This window comes from Amblyraja radiata, chromosome 6 (assembly GCF_010909765.2).
Source record: "Amblyraja radiata isolate CabotCenter1 chromosome 6, sAmbRad1.1.pri, whole genome shotgun sequence".
In the NCBI taxonomy this organism is placed as follows: domain Eukaryota; kingdom Metazoa; phylum Chordata; class Chondrichthyes; order Rajiformes; family Rajidae; genus Amblyraja; species Amblyraja radiata.
Genome location: NC_045961.1, coordinates 86,624,075 through 86,644,980, shown reverse-complemented (window position 1 = coordinate 86,644,980; position 20,906 = coordinate 86,624,075). Strand labels below are relative to the sequence as shown.

At 45.0% G+C, this 20,906-nt stretch overlaps 1 protein-coding gene across 2 annotated transcripts in view; it reads right to left on the bottom strand.

Annotated features, from left to right (window-relative positions):
* LOC116974536 (Golgi pH regulator) overlaps positions 1-20,417 on the bottom strand; it is a 65,725-nt gene extending 45,308 nt beyond the window's left edge. The window contains exons 1-4 of one of the 2 annotated variants that reach the window (XM_033023111.1): positions 20,332-20,417; positions 14,418-14,477; positions 7,620-7,723; positions 1,001-1,107 (exon numbers count right to left, since the gene is read on the bottom strand). In XM_033023111.1, coding sequence (XP_032879002.1) covers positions 1,001-1,107; positions 7,620-7,723; positions 14,418-14,477; positions 20,332-20,373 — 313 coding nt within the window. In that variant the 5' untranslated portion in view covers positions 20,374-20,417. The remainder of the gene's footprint in view (positions 1-1,000; positions 1,108-7,619; positions 7,724-14,417; positions 14,478-20,331) is intronic. The other variant, XM_033023110.1, reaches the window with a different exon arrangement.
* Positions 20,418-20,906: the final 489 nt, after the last annotated feature.

The window sequence follows — 20,906 nt, the reverse complement described above, 5'->3', positions numbered from 1 at the left end:
TAAACCATCTACAGTTAATTTATTAATTCAGGATATAACTACTGCTCTGCCACCCTCATCTTAAATAGTGTTAATCTACAATTCATGCTTATCGATATACACCAGCTCTCAACCTATCAATTTATTAAAAAATTATCTTCCTCCTGATAAAATCCCTATATAGCCTCACCTCTTCTTTTCTCCCATTCCGTAACATTCCAGGATCTCCGCTCTCTTCCGATTCCAGTCTATTGATCATTTCAGATGTTAATTACTCCAATACTGATGGGTGTGTCCTCAGGGGCCAAGATCTGAGTGCTGTAGTTGCCTTTATAAGCATCTTCACCGTTCTCTCTTTTTGTCTTTAAGACCTTACTCTTTGACAAACATTTGGACCCTGCCTTATTCTCTCCAAATTATAAATTGGCAAATATAGGGGCAATAAATATGGGCGGCACAGCGATAACTTGCTACCTTACAGCACCAGAGACTCGGGTTCGATCATGACAATGCTGTCTGTACGTGTTAGTACGTTCTCCCTGTGACCTTGTGGGTTTTCTCCTGGTGCTACAGTTTCTTCCTAAATTCCAGACGTGCAAATTTGTAAGTTAATTGGCTTCTGTAAAATATCCCTCGTGTGTAGAATAGAAATAGTGTTGAGGTGTTGGCTGATTGGTGCGTACTCGGTGTGCCAAAGGGCCTGTTTCCACCCTGTATCTCTAAACTACAATGAAAATTTATTTTGAATACCAACACCTTTCACTCTCTCACCATTATTTTGAATACCAACACCTTTCACTCTCTCACCTTTTTTTTTTAACTTAAGTGTATGACATTTTTCCACATTATATTCCTTCTTAGAGGTCAAAAGCAAGCATCGGAATGAAACATTTTGGCATCTTTACTAGTATGTTAGTATGTAACAATAGTCTTGAGATAGTCTTTAGTTCAACCTACTGTAAAAATGCAATTTTCTTCATATTTATACACACTGCAGGCATGATATAGCATGATTACTTACAAAGTCGAATGTTGCTGACCACAAAATAGCCGATGTAGAAAGGGACGATAAATATAAGTGCCACGAGTGTGACATATAAATTCAATTTCCAATGAAAATATCGTGAGCTGGAACAAGTCAAAAATATAAATTAGTCTAAATGCATTAAAATGTCTGCTTTGCCAATTAATAGCTTAATTAATGACTGTTACTTATGTTTTTTTTATTTGTACAGTAAAGTCCTTACTTAGCATCTGGAAATAAAATTTAGGTTCCTTATTCTCTGGGATGTAATTATATATCCAAATGAACCTTCTGTCTCCATCTGCCTAGTATTGATCCAATCCAATGAGACCAAGCTAGTTAATTGGAGACTCTTACGCTCCCATGTACTGCGTCACTCACAGTAAATTGATTGCATTCACTTCAGTATACAGATCAAAAGAAGGCTCAGACTAGATGCAAACAGATTTGATAGGATAATAATACCTTCTATCTGGTCTTTATAACAATGAACATGGAATGAATCTGGATGGCTACTTTGCTGGCCAAAATTCTCCATTTCTATCCAATGGCAAGAGCCATAGTCTTCCATTTTCTATACCAATTCAATTTCATTGAAATATTGGTTAAGATATAAGAACTGAAGAATTAGAAACATGCTGGTAATTCTATTCTTGTGCATACACTACCATTCAATAAAATCATGACTGTGTTTTTAAAAATACCACCAACACATTCCTGCATATGTCACATAATCCTTGGATCACCTTAATTCCAAAAAATTATTGACCTCTATCCTAAATATTCTCAACAAAGGATCCTCCCCGACATTTTTGGTTCGAGAATTCCAAAATATCACCATCCCTGAAGAATCTTCTCATTTGAAACTTGAATAACTGACCCTTCACTTTGAAATTCTGCAGGACTTCCCATGGTCCTGGACAATTCAGCCAGTAAATCCTGCACCACCTTGTCAAGTCCTGCAGAATTTCAATGAGAAATTCTCACAATCTTCTAAACTCCAGAAAATAAAGGCATTGGCTGATTAGTCTCCTCCCAGCACCACACCTCCTCCCTGCCCCCATCTCAGGAATCAATCTGATGAACTTTCCTCCACTCTATCACGTTTCGCAAGACCATGACTTGTACACAATATTCGGGATATGATATCACCAGGGAATATCATATAACTAATAAAATGTTCACATCTACTTATGTTGCGTTTAACATACATTTCATTAATTTTATCAATCTTCCAAAAAAAACACCAATCCCCATAAGGCAGAAGTATGATTCATATGAAACAATGGCCACAAATGATAACTAAAGCCAGATGGCGGAAGAGAATTGTGACAATGTGAATGTTGGATGTTCTTTGAAATCCATGTCCAAGATACTGATATAAAAGGAGTTTAAACAACGATAACACAAAGCTGTTGAAAATTGACAAGCACTAAAATATTTATAGATTAAGATTACCTGAACCACAAATGCATCATAAATATTAGAGTTGTCTCTTGGAATAGTTCAGTGAGAACACATTAACAGTTGGTGGCTGAAATCCAGTTGGCTCAGATCCGAAACAAGCAATTCTTAAAGGCTGATTTAATCTCAAATCTCACATGCAATGCAGAGATAACAATCCAAATGTGTCACTAAAACTGAAAGTCTGACACACACGTACATTCGCAGCAATATAAACAATCCTGCTGGGCTATTCAAAGAGCAGAATTCTCCTTGATGACTTGGCTTATAGTTAGCACTCAACTAACATAAATGAAAAAAGATTTTATAGTAATCAGCACATTATAGTCTGCAGAATCCTGCTGTGCAGAAGACCTTCTTGATCATTAACATTACCACAGTGACTGTCATACAAAAATCCTTCCCTGAGATGGTGAAAGATGTAAATGAAATACAAGTCTACTTTTCTTTCAACCAACATCACCAGAAACAGTTTATCTGATCATTCGCTACTGCTGTTTATGGCAGCTTGCTGTGTTCAAATTGATTGCAATGTTTTCTATATTGTAACACTGACTACAGGGGCTTCTTGGGTTATGGAAACCTGACATGAAATTTTGGCTTTACACAAATTCTCCCAGACTTTTCTCTCAGATATTGCACTCAAATCTCTTCATCAGGAAACAATGCATGGGTTAACCACAGAAAACATGTTTGCCTTCTCCAAACTCTCTTTTAGATAAGATCAATTGTCATGAACCCCAAGACATCTCTCATTAGTGCACACTTTCTTTTACTAAACTGCAGCTATTTGGTCACTGATTAGCAGATTAACTCCTTCCGTCGCTCCACAGGATTGCATTCAAATAAACATTTGCAGTAACTCTGTGGTTCGTCCAGCAGTTTTGTTTTTTGATCCAGATCCCAGTCTATTGTGTCTCCAGATAAACATTTGTCACAGTTCACTTACTAGTAACAATTATTTTCATCTACACTGTCTTTCTACAGCCTGCTCTTTACAAAATCGGTTCCGAAGGGCGGCCAAGGCTAAAAATTCCACATTACGTTTTTTGAGAAATTCTGCTGTAGGTTTTGATAACCATCTTCGCTGTGTAGTAATGTACAAATGTACTAATCATGCTCTCTACATTCTCATCCAAATCATTAATATAAACCTGCAAAAGCAATGGGCCCAGCACTAATCCCTGAGGCACACCACTAATCATACATCGTAAATCCCAAAAGTAACCATCCACCATCACCCTGTGCTTCCTTCCATTAAACCAATTCTCTATCCATTCAGCCTGCTCTCCCTGGATCCCATGCGATCTAATCTTCCAGAGCAGCCTAACCTAGAACCTTATCAAATACCTTGATGGAGCCCATAGAGAAAACATCAACTGTTTTGCCCTCATCAACCTTTTTGATTACTTCTTCAAAAAACTCTTCAGATTCAGAAGATCGCTCAGGTACAAGAACATGCTGACTATCCTTAATCAGCCCCAATCCATCCAAATGCATACATATTTTATCCCTCAGAATCCTCTCTTGTACCTCGTTGCCTGCCACAGATGTCAGGTTCACTGATCTATAGTTCCCAAGTTTTTCCTTGCAGCCCTTCTTAAATAGAGGTATATGGATGGGAAAGGAACGGAGGGTTATGGTCTGAGTGCAGGTAGATGGGACTAGGGGGAAATAAGTGTTCGACACGGACTTGTAGGGCTGAGATGGCCTGTTTCCGTGCTGTAATTGTTATATGGTTATATGGTTATAGAGGCTCACTATTAGCCTGTCTTTTGGTACTTGACACGTGTCTAATGATGATTAGTACAGATGTCAGAGGTTATGGGGAGAAGACAGGAGAATGGGGTCAGGAGGGAGAGATAGATCAGCCATGATTGAATAGCAGAGCAGACTTGATGGGCCGAATGGCCTTATTCTGCTCCTATCACTTATGACGCCTGCAATTTATTCTCTAACTTTCCACAGTGTCCTTGGATATATCTGATTGGGCACAAGACCTTAATGCGCCTTAGGACATTCAGCACCATCTCAACTGTAATGCGGACTCTCTGTAAGACGTCTATTAACTGTCCCAAATTCCCCAGTATTCATGTTTCTCCATGGTAAATACAGAAGAGAAATACTCATTGAGGACCTTGCCCATCCTTTGCGACACCACATAGAAGACGACTGCTTCAGTTTTTGAGGGGCCCTATTCTTTCTCTAGTTCTTTCCCTTAAAATGTACTTAGAAAATCTCTTTTGATTTTCCTTAAAATTATCTGTACTCTTAACATCACACTTTTGAAGGCATCTCACTTTTTAGGTGTTCCTTTGGTCTTTGAAATGGACGTATAAATTGGCCAGAGGAAGCAGCAAACCGGAGGACTGGGAGCAATTTAGAACTCAACAGAGGAGGACAAAGGGGTTAATTAAGAGGAGGAAAAAAGAGCATGAAAGAAAGCTTGTGGGGAATATAAAAAATGTTTCTAAAAACTTCTTTAGCTATGTAAAAAGGAAAAGATTAGTGAAGACAAATGTAAGTCCCTTACAATCAGAGACAGTTGAATTTATAATGGGAAACAAAGACATGGCAGAACAGTTAAACAAGTACTTTGGTTCTCTCTTCACTAAGGAAGACTCAAACAATCTCCCAGAAATACTAGGGGACCAAGTGGGAGGGAGGAACTGAAGGGAGTCCATATTAGAAACATAGAAAATAGGTGCAGGAGGAGGCCATTCGGCCCTTCGAGCCAGCACTGCCATTCATTGTGATCATGGTTGATCGTCCCCTATCAATAACCCGTGCCTGCCTTCTCCCCATATCCCTTGACTCAACTAGCCCCTAGAGCTCTCTCCAACTCTCTCTTAAATCCATCCAGTGATTTGGCCTCCACTGCCCTCTGTGGCAGGGAATTCCATAAATTCACAACTCTCTGGGAGAAAAAGTTTTTTCTCACCTCAGTCTGAAATGCCCTCCCCTTTATTCTAAGACTGTGGCCCCTGGTTCTGGACTCGCCCAACATAGGGAACATTTTTCCTGCATCTAGCTTGTCCAGTCCATTTATAATTTTATATGTTTCTATAAGATCCCCCTCATCCTTCTAAACTCCAGTGAATACAAGCCTAGTCTTAGTCAGGAAATGGTGTTTGGTAAACTGTTGGGACTGAAGGCAGATAAATCCCCAGGGCCTGATGGTCTGCGTCCCAGAGTACTCAAGGAGGTGGCCATAGAAATCATGGATGCATTGGTGATACTTTTCCAACGTTCTCTCGACTTTGGATCAGTTCCTGTGGACTGGAGGGTAGCTAATGTTAACCCACTTTTTAAGAAAGGAGAGAGAAAACGTGGAATTATAGACCAGTTAGCCTTACATCAGTAGTGGGGAAGATGCTTGAGTCGATTGTTAAAGATGTTATAGCAGCGCATTTCGAAAGCAATGAAAGGATCAGTCAAAGTCAGCATGGATTTATGAAGGGGAAATCATGTTCGACTAATCTGACATTTTTTGAGGATATAACAAGTAGAATGGATAATGGAGAGCCAGTCGATGTGGTGTATCTCGACTTTCAAAAAGTATTTGACAAGGTCTCGCGCAAGAGGTTAGTGCGCAAAATTAGAGCACATGATATTGGGGGGAGGGTAAGAACATGAATAGAGAACTGATTGTCAGACAGGAAGCAAAGGGTAGGAATTAACAAAGGTACACAAAATTGCTGGGGAAACTCAGCGGGTGCAGCAGCATCTATGGAGCGAAGGAAATAGGCGACGTTTCGGGCCGAAACCCTTCTTCAACAGGTCCTTTTCAGAATGGCAGGCAGTGACCAGTGGGGTACCGCAAGGCTCGGTGCTTGGACCCCAGTAATTTACAATAGAAAATTAACGATTTAGACGAGGGAATTAAATGTGACATCTCCAAGTTTGCGGATGACTCAAAGCTGGGTGGCAGTGTGAGCTGCGATGAGGATGCTATGATGCTGCAGGGTGACTTGGATAGGTTGGGTGAGAGAGCTGATGCATGGCAGATGCAGTATAATGTGGATATATGTGATTATCTACTTTGGTGGCAAGAACAGGAAGGCAGATTATTATCTGAATGGTGTCAGGTTAGGAAAAGGGGAGGTGCAACGAGACCTGGGCATGCTTGTACATCAGTCACTTAAAGTAAGCATGCCGGTACAGCTGAAGAAAGCTAATGGCAAGATGGCCTTCATTGAAAGATGATTTGAGTTGAGGAGCAAGGAGGTCTTACTGCAGTTGTACAGGGCCCTGGTGAGACCGCACTTGTGGAGTATTGTGTGCAATTTTGGTCTCCTAATTTGAGGAAGGACATTATTGCTATTGAGGGAGTGCAGCGTAGCCTCACCAGGTTAATTCCCGGGATGGCGGGACTGACATATGATGAAAGAATGGGTCGACTGGGATGTATTCACTGGAATTTAGAAGGATGAGAGGGTATCTTATCAAAACATATAAAACTCTTACAGTATTGGACAGACCAGATGCAGGAAAAATGTTCCTGCATCTGACATTGGGTGAGTCCAGAATCAGGGGGTCACAGTTTAAAAATAAGGGGTAGGCCATTTAGGACTGAGATGAGGAAAAACATTTTTAGAGAGTTGTGAATCTGTGAAATACTCTGCCACAGAAGGCAGTGGAGGCCAATTCACTGGATGTATTCAAGAGAGAGTTAGATTTAGCTCTTCGGGCTAAAGGAATTAAGGGATACGGGGGGAAAAGCAGGGGTACTGATTTTAAACGGTTGAATGATGGTGCTGACTCGAAGGCCGAATGGCCTACTCTTGCACCTATTTTTCTATGTTTCTATGGTCATTTCCAATTTATAGAAAATTGAGTTTACTGAGTTCTCACGAACAGAACCCTTCTGTAGCATGGATACCATCCCTGTACACTTCAAAGTAACTTAATCAACAAATTGCCTCGGGTTACCCTAAAAACTGAAGCAAAACATTTTTCGATGTAAATAAAAGTGAGGTAAAATGTATCTTTTTGCATTGTTGTGCTTGAGATGTAACCAGAATACAATTAATTCCAAATCAAGTCTTTAAGGAATTCTGCTATCCTTTGTATACAACTCAACTATAAAAGGATGCTCTTGAGCAGACTGGGAGGTTTAAACCTATGCAATTACAATAAAGGATACACTCACCTGCTATTTAAAAGACCCAGAATCTCAAAGATGATGAGTTCAAACATAGTGCAGGAGAAAGCAAACATCACTGAGAAAACTATTTGGACAACATACTGTCGGACCTACAACAAAAAAGAGAGTTGGCATTATAGGAATACCTATAATGGAATACATTATATATAATAAGGAATGCCGCTGCATTTTGAAGAGAGCACTGAATCAGATGTGGAAAAAGAAGGCATTCACAATAAATTGAGGTGGTGTAGAGGTCCATGCGTTATGTAAATACTCCTTTTAATAATGAACCTATACAGCCCTGTCGCTCAGGTGCGTATCAAGTTAATATTTAACTAATACCGTGCCGTCGATCGTGAGCACACACGAGTAAAACACCAAATCCTTTGTTCTCTAAACCCACGACAGCCTGCCCTCCTCACCGCGCGATTGGTCGGCCCAGATCATGCCCGGTCTACACGAGAGTTCGAGCCCGACCAACAAAGGCTCGATACCAAAATGGCTCAGCCTGCCACATGACCCTCGGCGGTGCGTCAGCATGGTCGGTTCCTGATGTCCAAGTGCCACTGGGATGAAGACCCCTGGGACCATAAGCGGGGCGCTGTTCACCAGCTCGGCCGAAGAAATTGCCAGGTCCTCCTTCGGGGCAGTGCTTCCCATCGGGTGGCACTGCGAGTCAGCTACCTCGCCCGCAGCGTGTCTGTTATTTCAACTTTTATTTGTTTTTTTAGTATGTCCAAATGTTTGTTTTAATGTCTCTCGGCATCTTATGTGGGGGGTAGGGGGAAACCGTTTTTCAGTCATCTTACCTTGACGGAGTTGCAACTTTTTTCCATGTCGCTTCTTCGCCCCCCCTCGCAGCCTGACAGCTTGGAGTGGCCTTTCCCAGAGTCGGGCTCAGAGCTTCAGCAGCAGGCGCAGCGTGGACTTTCCATCGCGGAGCGGGGCAATCCCTTGCCGGGGATCGCCAGAAAGGAGTGCTCTGATCGCTGGCCTGGTGACTTTGGCATCGTGGAGCCATGGTCTGCGGAGCTTCTAGCCGTGAGCGTGGTGCGGTCTTACCATCCAGAGCCTGGGATCCCATGCCAGGGATCGCCGGAGAAGAGCTCCGACCACCGGCCGGCGGCCAATAACATCCTGAAGCCGCGGTCTCTGGTAAGGAAGTGGCCGATTCGGGAATTCCAAGCCGCGAGTGTGTTCGATCTGTCCCGTCGTCGGAGTTTCGATCATCCCGACCAGAGGGCTTGTACATGGGGCCGTCCGTAGCGGCGACCACGAGTGAACAAAGGAGGAAGATTGACTGAACTGTATTGCCTTCCATCAGTGAAGAATGATGTGGTGGATGTTTAGGTTATATTCTATTGTGTATTGGGTGTTCTTTTTAATTGTATGGCTGCATGGTAATTCGTTTCAATTTACCTTAATTGGTGCATGTGACAAATAAATTTGAACCTTGAACCTTGAATCTTGCGTATGCCCAGCAGGACCCACGGCAACTCATTCATCCGGTCTGGGCCTGTGAGCTGGGCCTCTAGGTGCTGGTGAAAACGCTCCACTAGGCCGTTTGCTTGCGGGTGGTAGGCCGTAGTGCTGTTCAGATGAGCATCAAGCAGATGGGCCATTGCTGACCACTACTCGGAGGTGACCCGCGCACCTGTCCGAGGGGATGTCCACCAACGCACCAAAGCAGGCGATCCAGTGGACAGTGAGGGCACGTGCACACGTGGAAGTGGATGGCGGTATGGGACAACGCAGCTGTGACCTGGTTGTTCATAGAGGGAGTACAGAGAAGGTTCACCAGACTGATTCCTGGGATGGCAGGACTTTCATATGAAGAAAGACTGGATAGACTCGGCTTGTACACGCTGGAATTCAGAAGATTGAGGGGGGATCTTATAGAAACTTACAAAATTCTTAAGGGGTTGGACATGCTAGATGCAGGAAGATTGTTCCCGATGTTGGGGAAGTCCAGAACTAGGGGTCACAGTTTAAGGAGAAGAGGGAAGTCTTTTAGGACCGAGATGAGAAAATCATTTTTTACACAGAGAGTGGTGAATCTGTGGAATTCTCTGCCACAGAAGGTAGTTGAGGCCAGTTCATTGGCTATATTTAAGAGGGAGTTAGATGTGGACCTTGTGGCTAAAGGGATCAGGGGGTATGGAGAGAAGGCAGGTACAGGATACTGAGTTGGATGATCAGCCATGATCATATTGAATGGCGGTGCAGGCTCGAAGGGCCGAATGGCCTACTCCTGCACCTATTTTCTATGTTCTATGTCTATGTTTCTATGTTCTTGCCTGCGATGTGCTGGACGCAAGTCGTGTACTCGAAGATGTCGGCCAAGTGGCACTGCTGCCGGGATGACCAGGAATCAGACACCTTAGCAAAGGCAAACGTGAGTGGCTTGTGGTCGGTGAAAGCTGTGAAACCCCTGCCCTCAAGGAAGGAGTGAAAATGCCGGATGGCCAGGTAGAGCGCGAGGAGCTCCCGATCGACAGCGCTGTATTTCTGCTCGAGATGGGGGGTCAGATGACGACTGAAAAAATGCGAGGGGCTGCCAGCTTCCATTGATCAGTTGTTCCTGCGCTCCACCGATGGCTGTGCTAGATGCGTCCACCCTGAGAGCTGTTGGTGCGTTGGCCCGTGGATGTACCATCTTTGTTGCCTTTGCCTCTTTGGCGTTGTTAAAAGCGGTCGTGGCTGCATCGTCCCAAACGAGCTCTCTCGGCATGTTGGCCAGGGCCTTGAACAGCGGTTGCATGATCCTGGCGGCTGCTGGCATGAAACAGTGATATTTTACCATGCCGACAAACTCTTGGAATCCCTTCACTGTAGAGGGTTTCGGAAACTGGCGAATGGCCTCGATCTTGGTCGGGAGCGGAACTGCACCGTGCTGGTTAATGTGGAGGAAACTGATGGAAGGGAGGCCAAACTAACACTGGGCAAGGTTAATGGCCAGGCCATGCACGTTGAGCCGCTGGCAGAGGAGCCGGAGGTGTGCACGGTGTTCCTGGCCAGAGCGGCTGGCAACGAGGATGTTGTCGAGGTCAATGAACACGAAGTCCAGCCCGCGGCACACTGTGTCCATGAGCTGTTGGAAAGCCTGGGCGGCGTTCTTGAGGCCGAAAGGCATCCATAGGAACTCAAAAATGGGGTGATGAGAGTCGTCTTGGGGATATCGTCTGGGTGGACAGAAATATGATGGTAGCCACGTATCAGGACGATTTGGGAAAAAACCTTGGTGCTGTCCAGATTGGCCGTGAAGTCCTGGATGTGAGGGACAGGGTATCGGTCAGTAGTTGTGACGTCGTTGAGATGGCGGTAGTCCCCACAGGGTCTCCAGCTTTGGGGACCATGTGAAGTGGAGATGCTCACAGGCTGTCTGAGCGGCGCACTATGCCCATTTCCTCCATCCTGCGGAACTCATCTTTGGCCAGTTGGGGCTTGTCGGGGGGACAGCCTGCGTGCGCGTGCATGGAGTGGCGGTCCGGTGGTGGGGATATGGTGCTTCACCCTATGTAGGTATGTTGCAAAGCCTACCTGAAGCGTCGTTGAAGATCTGCTGATGAGGGTGTGCGCGATTTTGGCGCCGTTTAGAGGGGGCGGGTTTAAAACGCGATTTTCTCTAAGCTGTTCCAATCGAAAATGTTCAGCCTAGTTAATTATTAACGAAAAATCGCTGGAAGACCCCGTCGCAAAAGCTATTATTAGGTTTAAAGGCCTTGAATAATAGTTATAGTAGTTTAAAAATCAATCTCTAAACCCGCGACCGTCAGCAACCGCAGGGTCTCATAAAGCAAATAGCAGAAGTTAGGTTGTATATTTTTACATTAAAAAGGGCTTCTAAAGATCCCTTTATACTAAGTTTAATATTGCGAGTAGCTCAATTTGGGCCCATTATATCGCGCAGTATTTTTCTCGGCATTTGGGGCACAAATCTACCGCAATGTGAACGTTCTAAACCAGCGCGTTCCACAGGGACCCACTGGAAAGCTGATTTAAATGGGCATTTATTTACAGCAATTAAACACTAAATTCCTTCCATTTGGCCTATAAATTAATGTAAATGAGATTTAAAAATCATGTTTTATTGTGAATTATTTGTGAATATTATTTGGACATTTAGGCTATTTAAAAATGTTAATCATTTATTAAGAAATGGATAGATGTTTAGATCTAGTAATTGAAGTCTGAAATTAGCTACAATTAGGTAACTAACTAATTATATGCTTTAATTTCAGGTCATCCAAGTAAGATTATTTTATATTTGTTTCAGAATGCTTCAATCTATGATAACTGAAAATTTCATTCAGTTCTCTTAATTTTTAAGAAAGTTATGGGCTTTTGACTGTTCACGATCACAGCTTTTTTGTTATGTCCATAGAAAATCAATAGGGAACAAGATGCTCATTTCCCAGTATGAAAATGGCCATAACTTTTTAAATACTTGAGATATGAAAGTGAATTAGGTGTCAAATTAAACTTATTTTTATGCTTTATCTGATGGGATAAATTACAGACTTGATTTTTAAAATCTCAAAATTTTGTAACATTGCTACCCTATGCTTGGGCTGGCCGTTGTGAACTGTGAGGTTAGTCGGCGAAACCGGCCAAGATCCAGGCATACTCATTGTCGTAGAAGGTCACCGAGCCAAGATGTGGCGCAGTCAATTCTGCGTGGCTCAAGGCGAGCGACTCGAACATCCCAGAATTGACGAGACGTTGTCCTGTCACATCGACCAGCAGGGAGTGCACCAGGAGGAAATCGGCGCCCAGTAGCGGTTGGGAGAGGTCGGCGATAGTAAAGGGCCAATTGAAGTGATAGGCGTTGAAGGTGAGTGGGATTGTGCGGACCCCGTACGTCTTGATGTTGTTGCCATTGGCTGCGGCCAGAGAAGGTCCCATCTTTCCGGAACGAGTGTCAGCCTCCGATGGGGGCAAAATACTGACCTCTGCTCCCGTGTCCACGAGAAAATGCCGCCCCGAATGACGGTCCCAGGTGCAGAGGAGGCGATGCTTCTGGCAGTAGCCACTACTGGCGTCCGGCCGAGGCATTTCCTGGATGTGTGCAGGATGGTTGGCATCGGCGGGCCTCAGACCCCATATTTGGTGGTAGTAGCACCACTTACCTTTGACGGTGTCGCTCGTGGCTGGCCTCATTGCCGTGCGTGCCTTCGGGGGTCGGTGAAATTGTCGTCCGCGAGGAGCAGGCGGATGTCATCAGGCATATGCTCGAGGAAAACCTGTTCGAACAGGAGGCAGTTCTTGTGTCCATCCGTCAATGTGAGCATTTCATCCATAAGCACGGACGGCTTGCGGACACATAGGCCATCCATGTGCAGGTGTTTGGCTGCCCTGTTGCGGCTGCTGAGACCGAAAGTGCGCAAGAGGAGTGTTTTGAGGCCCTTGTACTTGTCGTCGGCTGGTGGCTGGCGAAGGTAATCGATTAGGCGCCCGGCAGTGTCCTGGTCCAGCGCACTGACCATGTAGTAGCATTTGGTGGCATCAGCAGTGATCTGGCGAATGTGGAACTGGGCTTCAGCCTGTTCAAACCACACGTGGGGCTGTGATGTCCAGGAAGTGGGCAGTTTGATCGAAACTGTGTTTTGCTGATCTGGGTTGTCGGCTGCAAACATGATAAAATCCAAAATAGGCCGTTTTGGATCATCGGGGTCACCACTGTAGAGGTTCATGCGTTGTGTAAACATTCCGTTGAATAATTAACCGATACAGCCCTGTCGCTCACGCTCGGATCAAGTTAATATTTAACGTGAGCAAACACGAGTTAAACTCCAACCGCCAAATCCTTTGTTCTCTACCCCCACGAGGGCCCGCCCTCATGACTGCATGATTGGTCGGCCCAGGTCAAGCCTGGTCCATGCAAGAGTTCGAGCCTGACCAACAACGGTTCGATACCAAAATGGCACAGCCCGTCACAGTGGTTAACAGAGAACTAAGGAAATGAGCTCCGGCCTGTGCATCATGCTTTCGTCAGAGTCATACAGCATGGAAACAGTTTGTTCAGCCCAATTTGTCCATGGAGATCAAGATGCCCCATCTATGCTTGTCCCATCAGCTCATGTTTGGTCCATATCCCTCTGAACCTTTCCTATCCATGTACCTGTCCAAATGTCTTTTAAATGTTATTATACCACCTACCTCAACTACCTCCTCTGGCAGTTCGTTCCATACACCAACCACCCTCTGTGTGAAAATGTTGCCTCTTGGGTTCCTATTAGATCTTTCCCGACTCAGCTTAAACCTATGTCTCCTACTCTGAGTAAATGACTGTGGATTCACCCCATTTGTCCCCTCATGATCTTGTACCCACTCATAAGAATACTCCTCAGCATCCAACTCTTCAAGGAATAAAGTCCTAATCTGCCCAACCTGTCTATAAAACCAAAGTCCTCGAGTACTGGCACCATCCACGTATTTCTTCTCTGCACACTTTCCAGCTTAACGACCTGGTATAAATTCATTTTGCCCATCGGTTGTGTGCGAGCCTTTATTCTTCACATTGTCCTCCTGCACTTTCATAGCCAGCAACTCTGGAGAACATGGATAGGTAATGTTTCGGGTCAAAATCCTTCTTCAGACTGATTTTATATGTTCATTATACCAAGCTCTCTGTGTGGTCAATGTTCATTATACATAGCTCTCTGTGTGCTCTACATGTGGTTTAACCGAGGTACCCGATGTCTACAGCTGTCCACGGAGCTGAGCTTGTGGTCTAACCAAGATACGTGCAGTTCAGTACTATCTACAGCTCAGTGTGAATTTTAGTGTTGGGGAATTTACCTCATAGTCCTTGAATAACTGGCGCATGAAGAAAAGCCATCCAAAGCCAAAAAAAAGTACCTGGTGAGGAAAAAAATAATTTAAATATCCGGTTACAATGGAGCACCAAAATAGTTCAACAATTGTATATACTGTATTGTTTAGCAAAGGCAAATGGCTCAAGACGCATTACAGGTGTTATATCCAAACAATATTTAGGACCAGAATGAATGGGCATGGGAATGTTAGGACAGGTGACCAACAGCTTAGTCAATGAAGACAGCAGATGCCTGCAGATGCTGGAATCTGGAGCACAAGAACTAAACTAAGAAATCACCCGCTCAAGCAGCATTTGTAAAAGCATGGAGATCGTCGACATTTCAGGTTGAGGCCCTGTTTCTGGACTGAATGTAAAGGAAGAATGGCCAGTATATAAAAGTGAGAGAGAATGGTGAGACAGAGTCTGGTAAGTGATGTGAACCCAAATAATTGAGGGATCAAATGCAGATAGAACCAGGTTGGAGAAGGAAATAAAAAAGGTGATCAAAGGAAAAGAGCTACTGAGTGGCCTGGTGGGATTGGAAAAGGAACATTAAGGGATGTTGATTGTCTGAAATTGGTAAATGTAATGTTTATATCATTGGGTTGTGAGCCACCCTAGTGGATACATGAGGCACCGTTCTCCCAGTTTGCCCTTGGCCTCACCGTGGCAGTGGAGAAGACGGAGGACAGACAGGCCAGTATGGGAAGGGGAGTTGAAATGACACACAACGTGATGCTCAAGATGGCAGATGTAGACTGAGTGTAAATGCACTGCAGAACTGTCAGCTAGTCTATGCTTGGTCGCACCAATATAGAGGAGGCCACATTGTGAGCATCGAATGCTATGGATGAGGTTTGGGGGTGGAGAGTGGAGGTTTAAAGATCATCCTGAAGGAGGGAGAGATACAAACAGAGAATCCAGGACATGGTTTGGGCTAGGATAGAAGTTGCAAATTTGAAAGCGATTAGTGTCCAGAGGGCGAAAAGAGACAGATCTGCCTTGAGTACACTGGAATATAATTAGATCAATGCCATTCTCCTGGCTATCTACGTGAAAACCACGCAAAATCAATAACTTACATTTAGCTTTTAATACATAAAAACATTCTCATTAGGAACAGACTAAACATTTGATCAATTATGCGGGTTTAATTACTGAGATAAATGACAAAGACAGAAAGAGATTTGTGAGTGAATTGTAGAATTTTGGTCCTTGTGGTGCTGAAGCCAAGCTCACTGATACAGGAACTGCTGCACCCAGCTTTTATGCATCAGGAATCATGAACATTTATGGAACAAGAGCAAGCCACTTTAGCCTTGCTGTCAACAGAACAAACTAAGTTAATTCCACTTCCTGGCACCCAATGTATTGTTTTTACCAACCTCATCTACTGTATCCGGTGCTCCCGGTGTAGGCTCCTATATATCGGCAAGACCAAGCACAAACTGGGTGATTGTTTCGCTGAACACCGACGCTCAGTCCGCCTTGGGCTAGGCGATCTCCCAGTTGCCAAACCTTTTAACTCCCCTTCCCATACTGACCTGGGCCTCCTCCACTGTCAGTGAGGCCACATGCAAATTGGAGGAACACCTCATATTTTGCTTTGGCAGCTTACAACCCAGCGGTATGAACATTGAATTCTCTCACTTCAATTAACTCCTGCATTTCTTACCCCGCCCTCCCCCCCCCCCCACCTCATGTGTCCCCCACCTCCCAGACACTAGATATCCTACTAATTCCACTGCTCAGATCCTTGTATCCCTGTCATTAGCACATCTTACCCAGCCAACAATGGGCCATTATGGACTCCACCCTTCCTGATGTCATCTGTTGCCGGCTCTGTTTCTTTTGGCCTTCTCTATCTTTCAGTCTGAAGAAGTGTTCTGATCCGAAAGGTCACCTATTTCTTTTCTGCAGAGATGCTGCCTGACCCACTGAGTTACTCCAGCATTTTATGTCTATCTGTAGCTTTTTGCAAACAGAAATGTGATCATCTGTTTTGTGATGGGGACATTGATGATGACACCTCATGGAGAAAGCAGTAGAGTTACAAGATTTAAAAAATATATATTTCTTCTTAGCAGAACACACAGAAACTTGGTTTAACTTCATTTTCAAGACATATCTGACAGAGTGACACTCCTTTAATGATGCACAGGTGTCACCCTAGCTTCAGGCCTCAGAAGTCAAAGTTTGGCAAGTCTGAGTCTGGTAACAAGATAAATGGTAATTTTGTATGATCTGATGATACAATTTCAGCAGCATACCCTTTTACTTGGGGAAAAGTAGAGTGGTAGCAATTCCGCAATGGATCGTAAAGTCAATAAAGAGCACCTGCTGAAAAGTACTCCTCAAGGTATGCCTACTTTGATGTGCTCCACTGCTGAAATGTACTGTTGGGTCACTCTGCTTTTGCCTTTTGAAGTTGAGGGGATCAACAGCAGACATACCAATCAGTTTCAGTTTATTTTATTGTCACGTGTACTGAAGTACAGTGAAAAACTTTTATTGCATGCTAACCAGCAGAAAAACAAAACATGATTACAAATGAGCCATTTAGTGTATAGATACATGATAAGGGAATAATGTTAAGTGCAAGGTAAAGCCAGCAAAGTCCGATCAAAGGTAGTCCGAGGGTCACCAATGAAAGTAGTTCATCATTGCTCTCCGGTTGTGGGAGAATAATTCAGTTGCCTGAGAACAGCTGGAAAGAAACTGTCCCTGTATCTGGCAGTGTGCGTTTTCACACTTCTATACATTTTCCCTGGTGGGCGAATGGTGAAGATGGAGTGGTCTGGGTGCAACTAGTCCTTGATTATGTTACTGGCCTTGCCAAGGCAGCGTGAGGTATAAACGGAGTCAATAGAAAGGAAGTACACAAAAATGCTGGAGAAACTCAGCGGGTGCAGCAGCATCTATGGAGCGAAGGAAATAGGCGACGTTTCGGGCCAAAACCCTTCTTCAGACTGATGGGGGGTGGGGGGGAGAAGGAAGGAAAAAGGGAGGAGCCCGATGCACCCGCTGAGTTTCTCCAGCATTTTTGTGTACCTTCGATCTTCCAGCATCTGCAGTTCCTTCTTGAACACTTTGTCTACTCCACTGCGATATCTCCTCAAGGTATGCCTACTTTGAAGAAGTTTTCCTCCTCTCTCCGGAGACAGTTTCACAACCTCCTCTCTAACTGCACACCCTCTGTGATCCCCCCCTGCCCTCCAACTGTACGATCACATCCTTACCCAGACTCGAGCCCTTGCTGTCTCCTCCCCTTCCTTAACCCTCGAGCTGTCTCCTCCCATCCCCCCGCCCTCGGGCTCCTCCTCCTCCCTTTTTCCTTCCTTCTCCCCCCCACCCCCCATCAGTCTGAAGAAGGCCCGAAACGTCGCATATTTCCTTCGCTCAATAGATGCTGCTGCACCCGCTGAGTTTCTCCAGCATTTTTGTGTACCTTCAATAGAAAGGAGGTTGGTTTGTATGATGATCTGGGCTGCGTCCACAATTCGCTGCATTTCCTTTCCAGACCAAGCTATAATGCATCCTGATAAGATGCTTTCTATGGTACATCTGTAGAAGCAGGCATGATATTCACCTCCAGAAAAAAAGTAGGAAGTATTGGCCGGGGGTCCTAGAGGCCGGCTAGGCCCCCAGCGGGGTCCAGGGGCAGCATCCCGGTTGGGGTCCAGGGGGCCCCTGCATTTTCAATAAATTGAAAGTAATTCATAAGCTTTCTGCTGGTAGTTTACATAACAGAAGCTTAGAATTTTTCTTACACATAGCCAGTAAATTAACCCCCAAAAGATAAATATTTCATTAAATAATTGACTTCATACAGCTAAAAAAATCTTTATAAAAAATGTTACCTGAATTTCTAAATGAGCTATTTGTAGATGCCAAAAGGATACAATAGTAAAACCTACACATCACCTTAGAAAGGTACCATCTCGCATAATTATGCACAATACTGCAAGGCACAGTTAACTGACAATACACTGATGTCACATCTACAACGCTAAGAAGGTAGAAAACTAAAAACCTCTGCCAATAACAATGAAAACAAAAATTCCCAATATAAACAGAAAAAAGGGGAGGGGGTAGCCGCTGCCCGGAAGGTAGGGCCCCGCATCTCTCTAACCCCCACTATCATCGCCGGTACCATTCCCTTTCCTGTCGCAGCTCCATATGGGAAACACAAAACACTGTTGTGTTAATTTATTGATTTTCCCCACAAGAGAGGAGGGGGAGGGGATCAATTCCCTGCAGCCATCACCCCCGTCTGAGCTGTCCGGGCATCCCGGTCACCCCGAGCCCGGGCTCCCATTCGTGGCCCCGTGTCTCACCCGCTTGCTCTCCGGTTGCCTCCGACAAACCGTCACAGCTAGCAAGGTGCCACCGGGCTGATCTCAGCAGTAGCCAAAAAGCATCGTTGTGTTCCCTCCACCCACGGTCTCCCGCGTGTCCCCCTTGCTGGGTGACCTTGCTGACTTCCATCATGAATCACAATGATTCATGCTAGCCCACCTCCAGACTGGTACCTCCACTGACTCTCTTACCCTCACCCTCTTATTTTACGATCTTGCCAACTAAACTGTGTCAAAAAATTGAAAAATCTGATTCATTGTTAGGAAAAGAAAAAAAATCGGAAGAATATCATGCCTGTAGAAGTTGGTGAGAGTTGTAGGGAACATGCCAAAATCTGCCTTCTAATTAAGTAGAGGCGTTGATGTGCTTTCTTGGTCATTACTTCAATAAAGCTGGTCCAGGAGAAATTGTTAGTGATATTGACTTCCATCACAAGCCCCGCCACTGCTGGGACTGTTTTCCCTGGAGCAAAATATGCTGAAAGGTGACCTTGCATTCGTTTATAAAATCATGGGAAACATAGATGAGGTGGATGGTTGTACTTTTCGCCAGGATAGGGAAGTCCAAAACTAAATGGCATAAGATGGGGAGATTTAAAAGGAACCTCAGTGGCAACCTTTTCACAGGGAGTGCTGGGTATGAGCTGCCAGAGTCTGGTAGGAAGACCAATTATGCAAGATCTGATTGATATAATTCCAGAAAATGCACTATTTTACTCAGGGAAAAGTAGAGTGCTGGAATGAGCTGCCAGGGGAAATGGTAAAGGCAAGTACAATTACAAAGTTTAAAAAGTACATGGATAGGAAACCTTTAGAGGGAAGATAGTCACAAAATGCTGGACTAACTCAGTCGGACAGGCAGCATCTCCCATTCCTTCTCCTCAGAGATGGTGCCTGTTTCGCATGTTGTGTCTACCTTCGGTGTCAACCCGCATCTACAGTTCCTACGCAAAGTTTAGAGGGATCTGGGTCAAAAGCGGACAAGTGGGACGAGCTTAGAAAGGCATCTGTGTCGGCATGAACGAGGGGGGGGGGCGAAGGGACAGTTTCCGTGCTATGTGAGTCACATTGTGACTCCGTGAACCATGCTTGAATGATTTCTCCAGGTTCCCAACATAGGAAGAGAGTGTGGGTACACAAAAATGCTGGAGAAACTCAGCGGGTGCAGCAGCATCTATGGAGCGAAGGAAATAGGCGACGTTTCGGCCCGAAACCCTTCTTCAGCCTGAGTCTTCGGCCAGAAACGTTGCCTATTCCCTTCGCTCCATAGATGCTGTTGCACCCGCTGAGGTTCTCCAGCATACCTTCGATTTTCCAGCATCTGCAGTTCCTTCTTGAACAGTAGGAGGAGAGTGCGCCGGCATCCACAGGCCTGGTTACCCAGCGGTGGCGGGTCAGGGGGGGGGAGGCGGTAGAATGGGGCCGAGTGGCCGAGGATGGCGCTGACCAGATGCACGCAGGGTGTGAGCCTCGGCACAGGGCACTGGGGGAAGCGGCAGCGCCGGCCTGCTTTGGGCCTGCGATCCCAGCTACTGACCTGCGAGGAGAACATGATGACGGAGTCCACAACAAACGACATGACGACCTCCTGCTCCCGCACGCGTCATCACCCCGCGACCGCGTGACGCGGCGCGACGCGACGCAGGGCCAGAGGAAACCATGGCAACCAAAGATCCTATAGCTCGCTCCCTGGACGACAAAGCCGTAGTAGCGTCATGGGTAAGCTTCAGCACCATTGTAGTAACCGGCGCTCGTCTCCGTCTGAAGAAGGGTTTCGGCCCGAAACGTTGCCTATTTCCTTCGCTCCATAGATGCTGCTGCACCCGCTGAGTTTCTCCAGCATTTTTGTCTACCTTCGTCTCCGCTCTAGTATCTTTGCTTTGGTCATGGCGTCTTCATACACAAATCAGCTTTTTGTTTCTCAGCTGCAGGTGATCATTTTGTCAGTCCTGCTTAGTCCTCCTTATTAACTGTGAACATACACAATACAATACAATACAATACAATACGGTTTTATTCACCACATTGCACATAAAGTGCAAGTGAAATGAATTTGTGAAAAGAAAAATATTGCCATTAGGAAGGAGCTCCAGAAAATATTGCACCCACTCA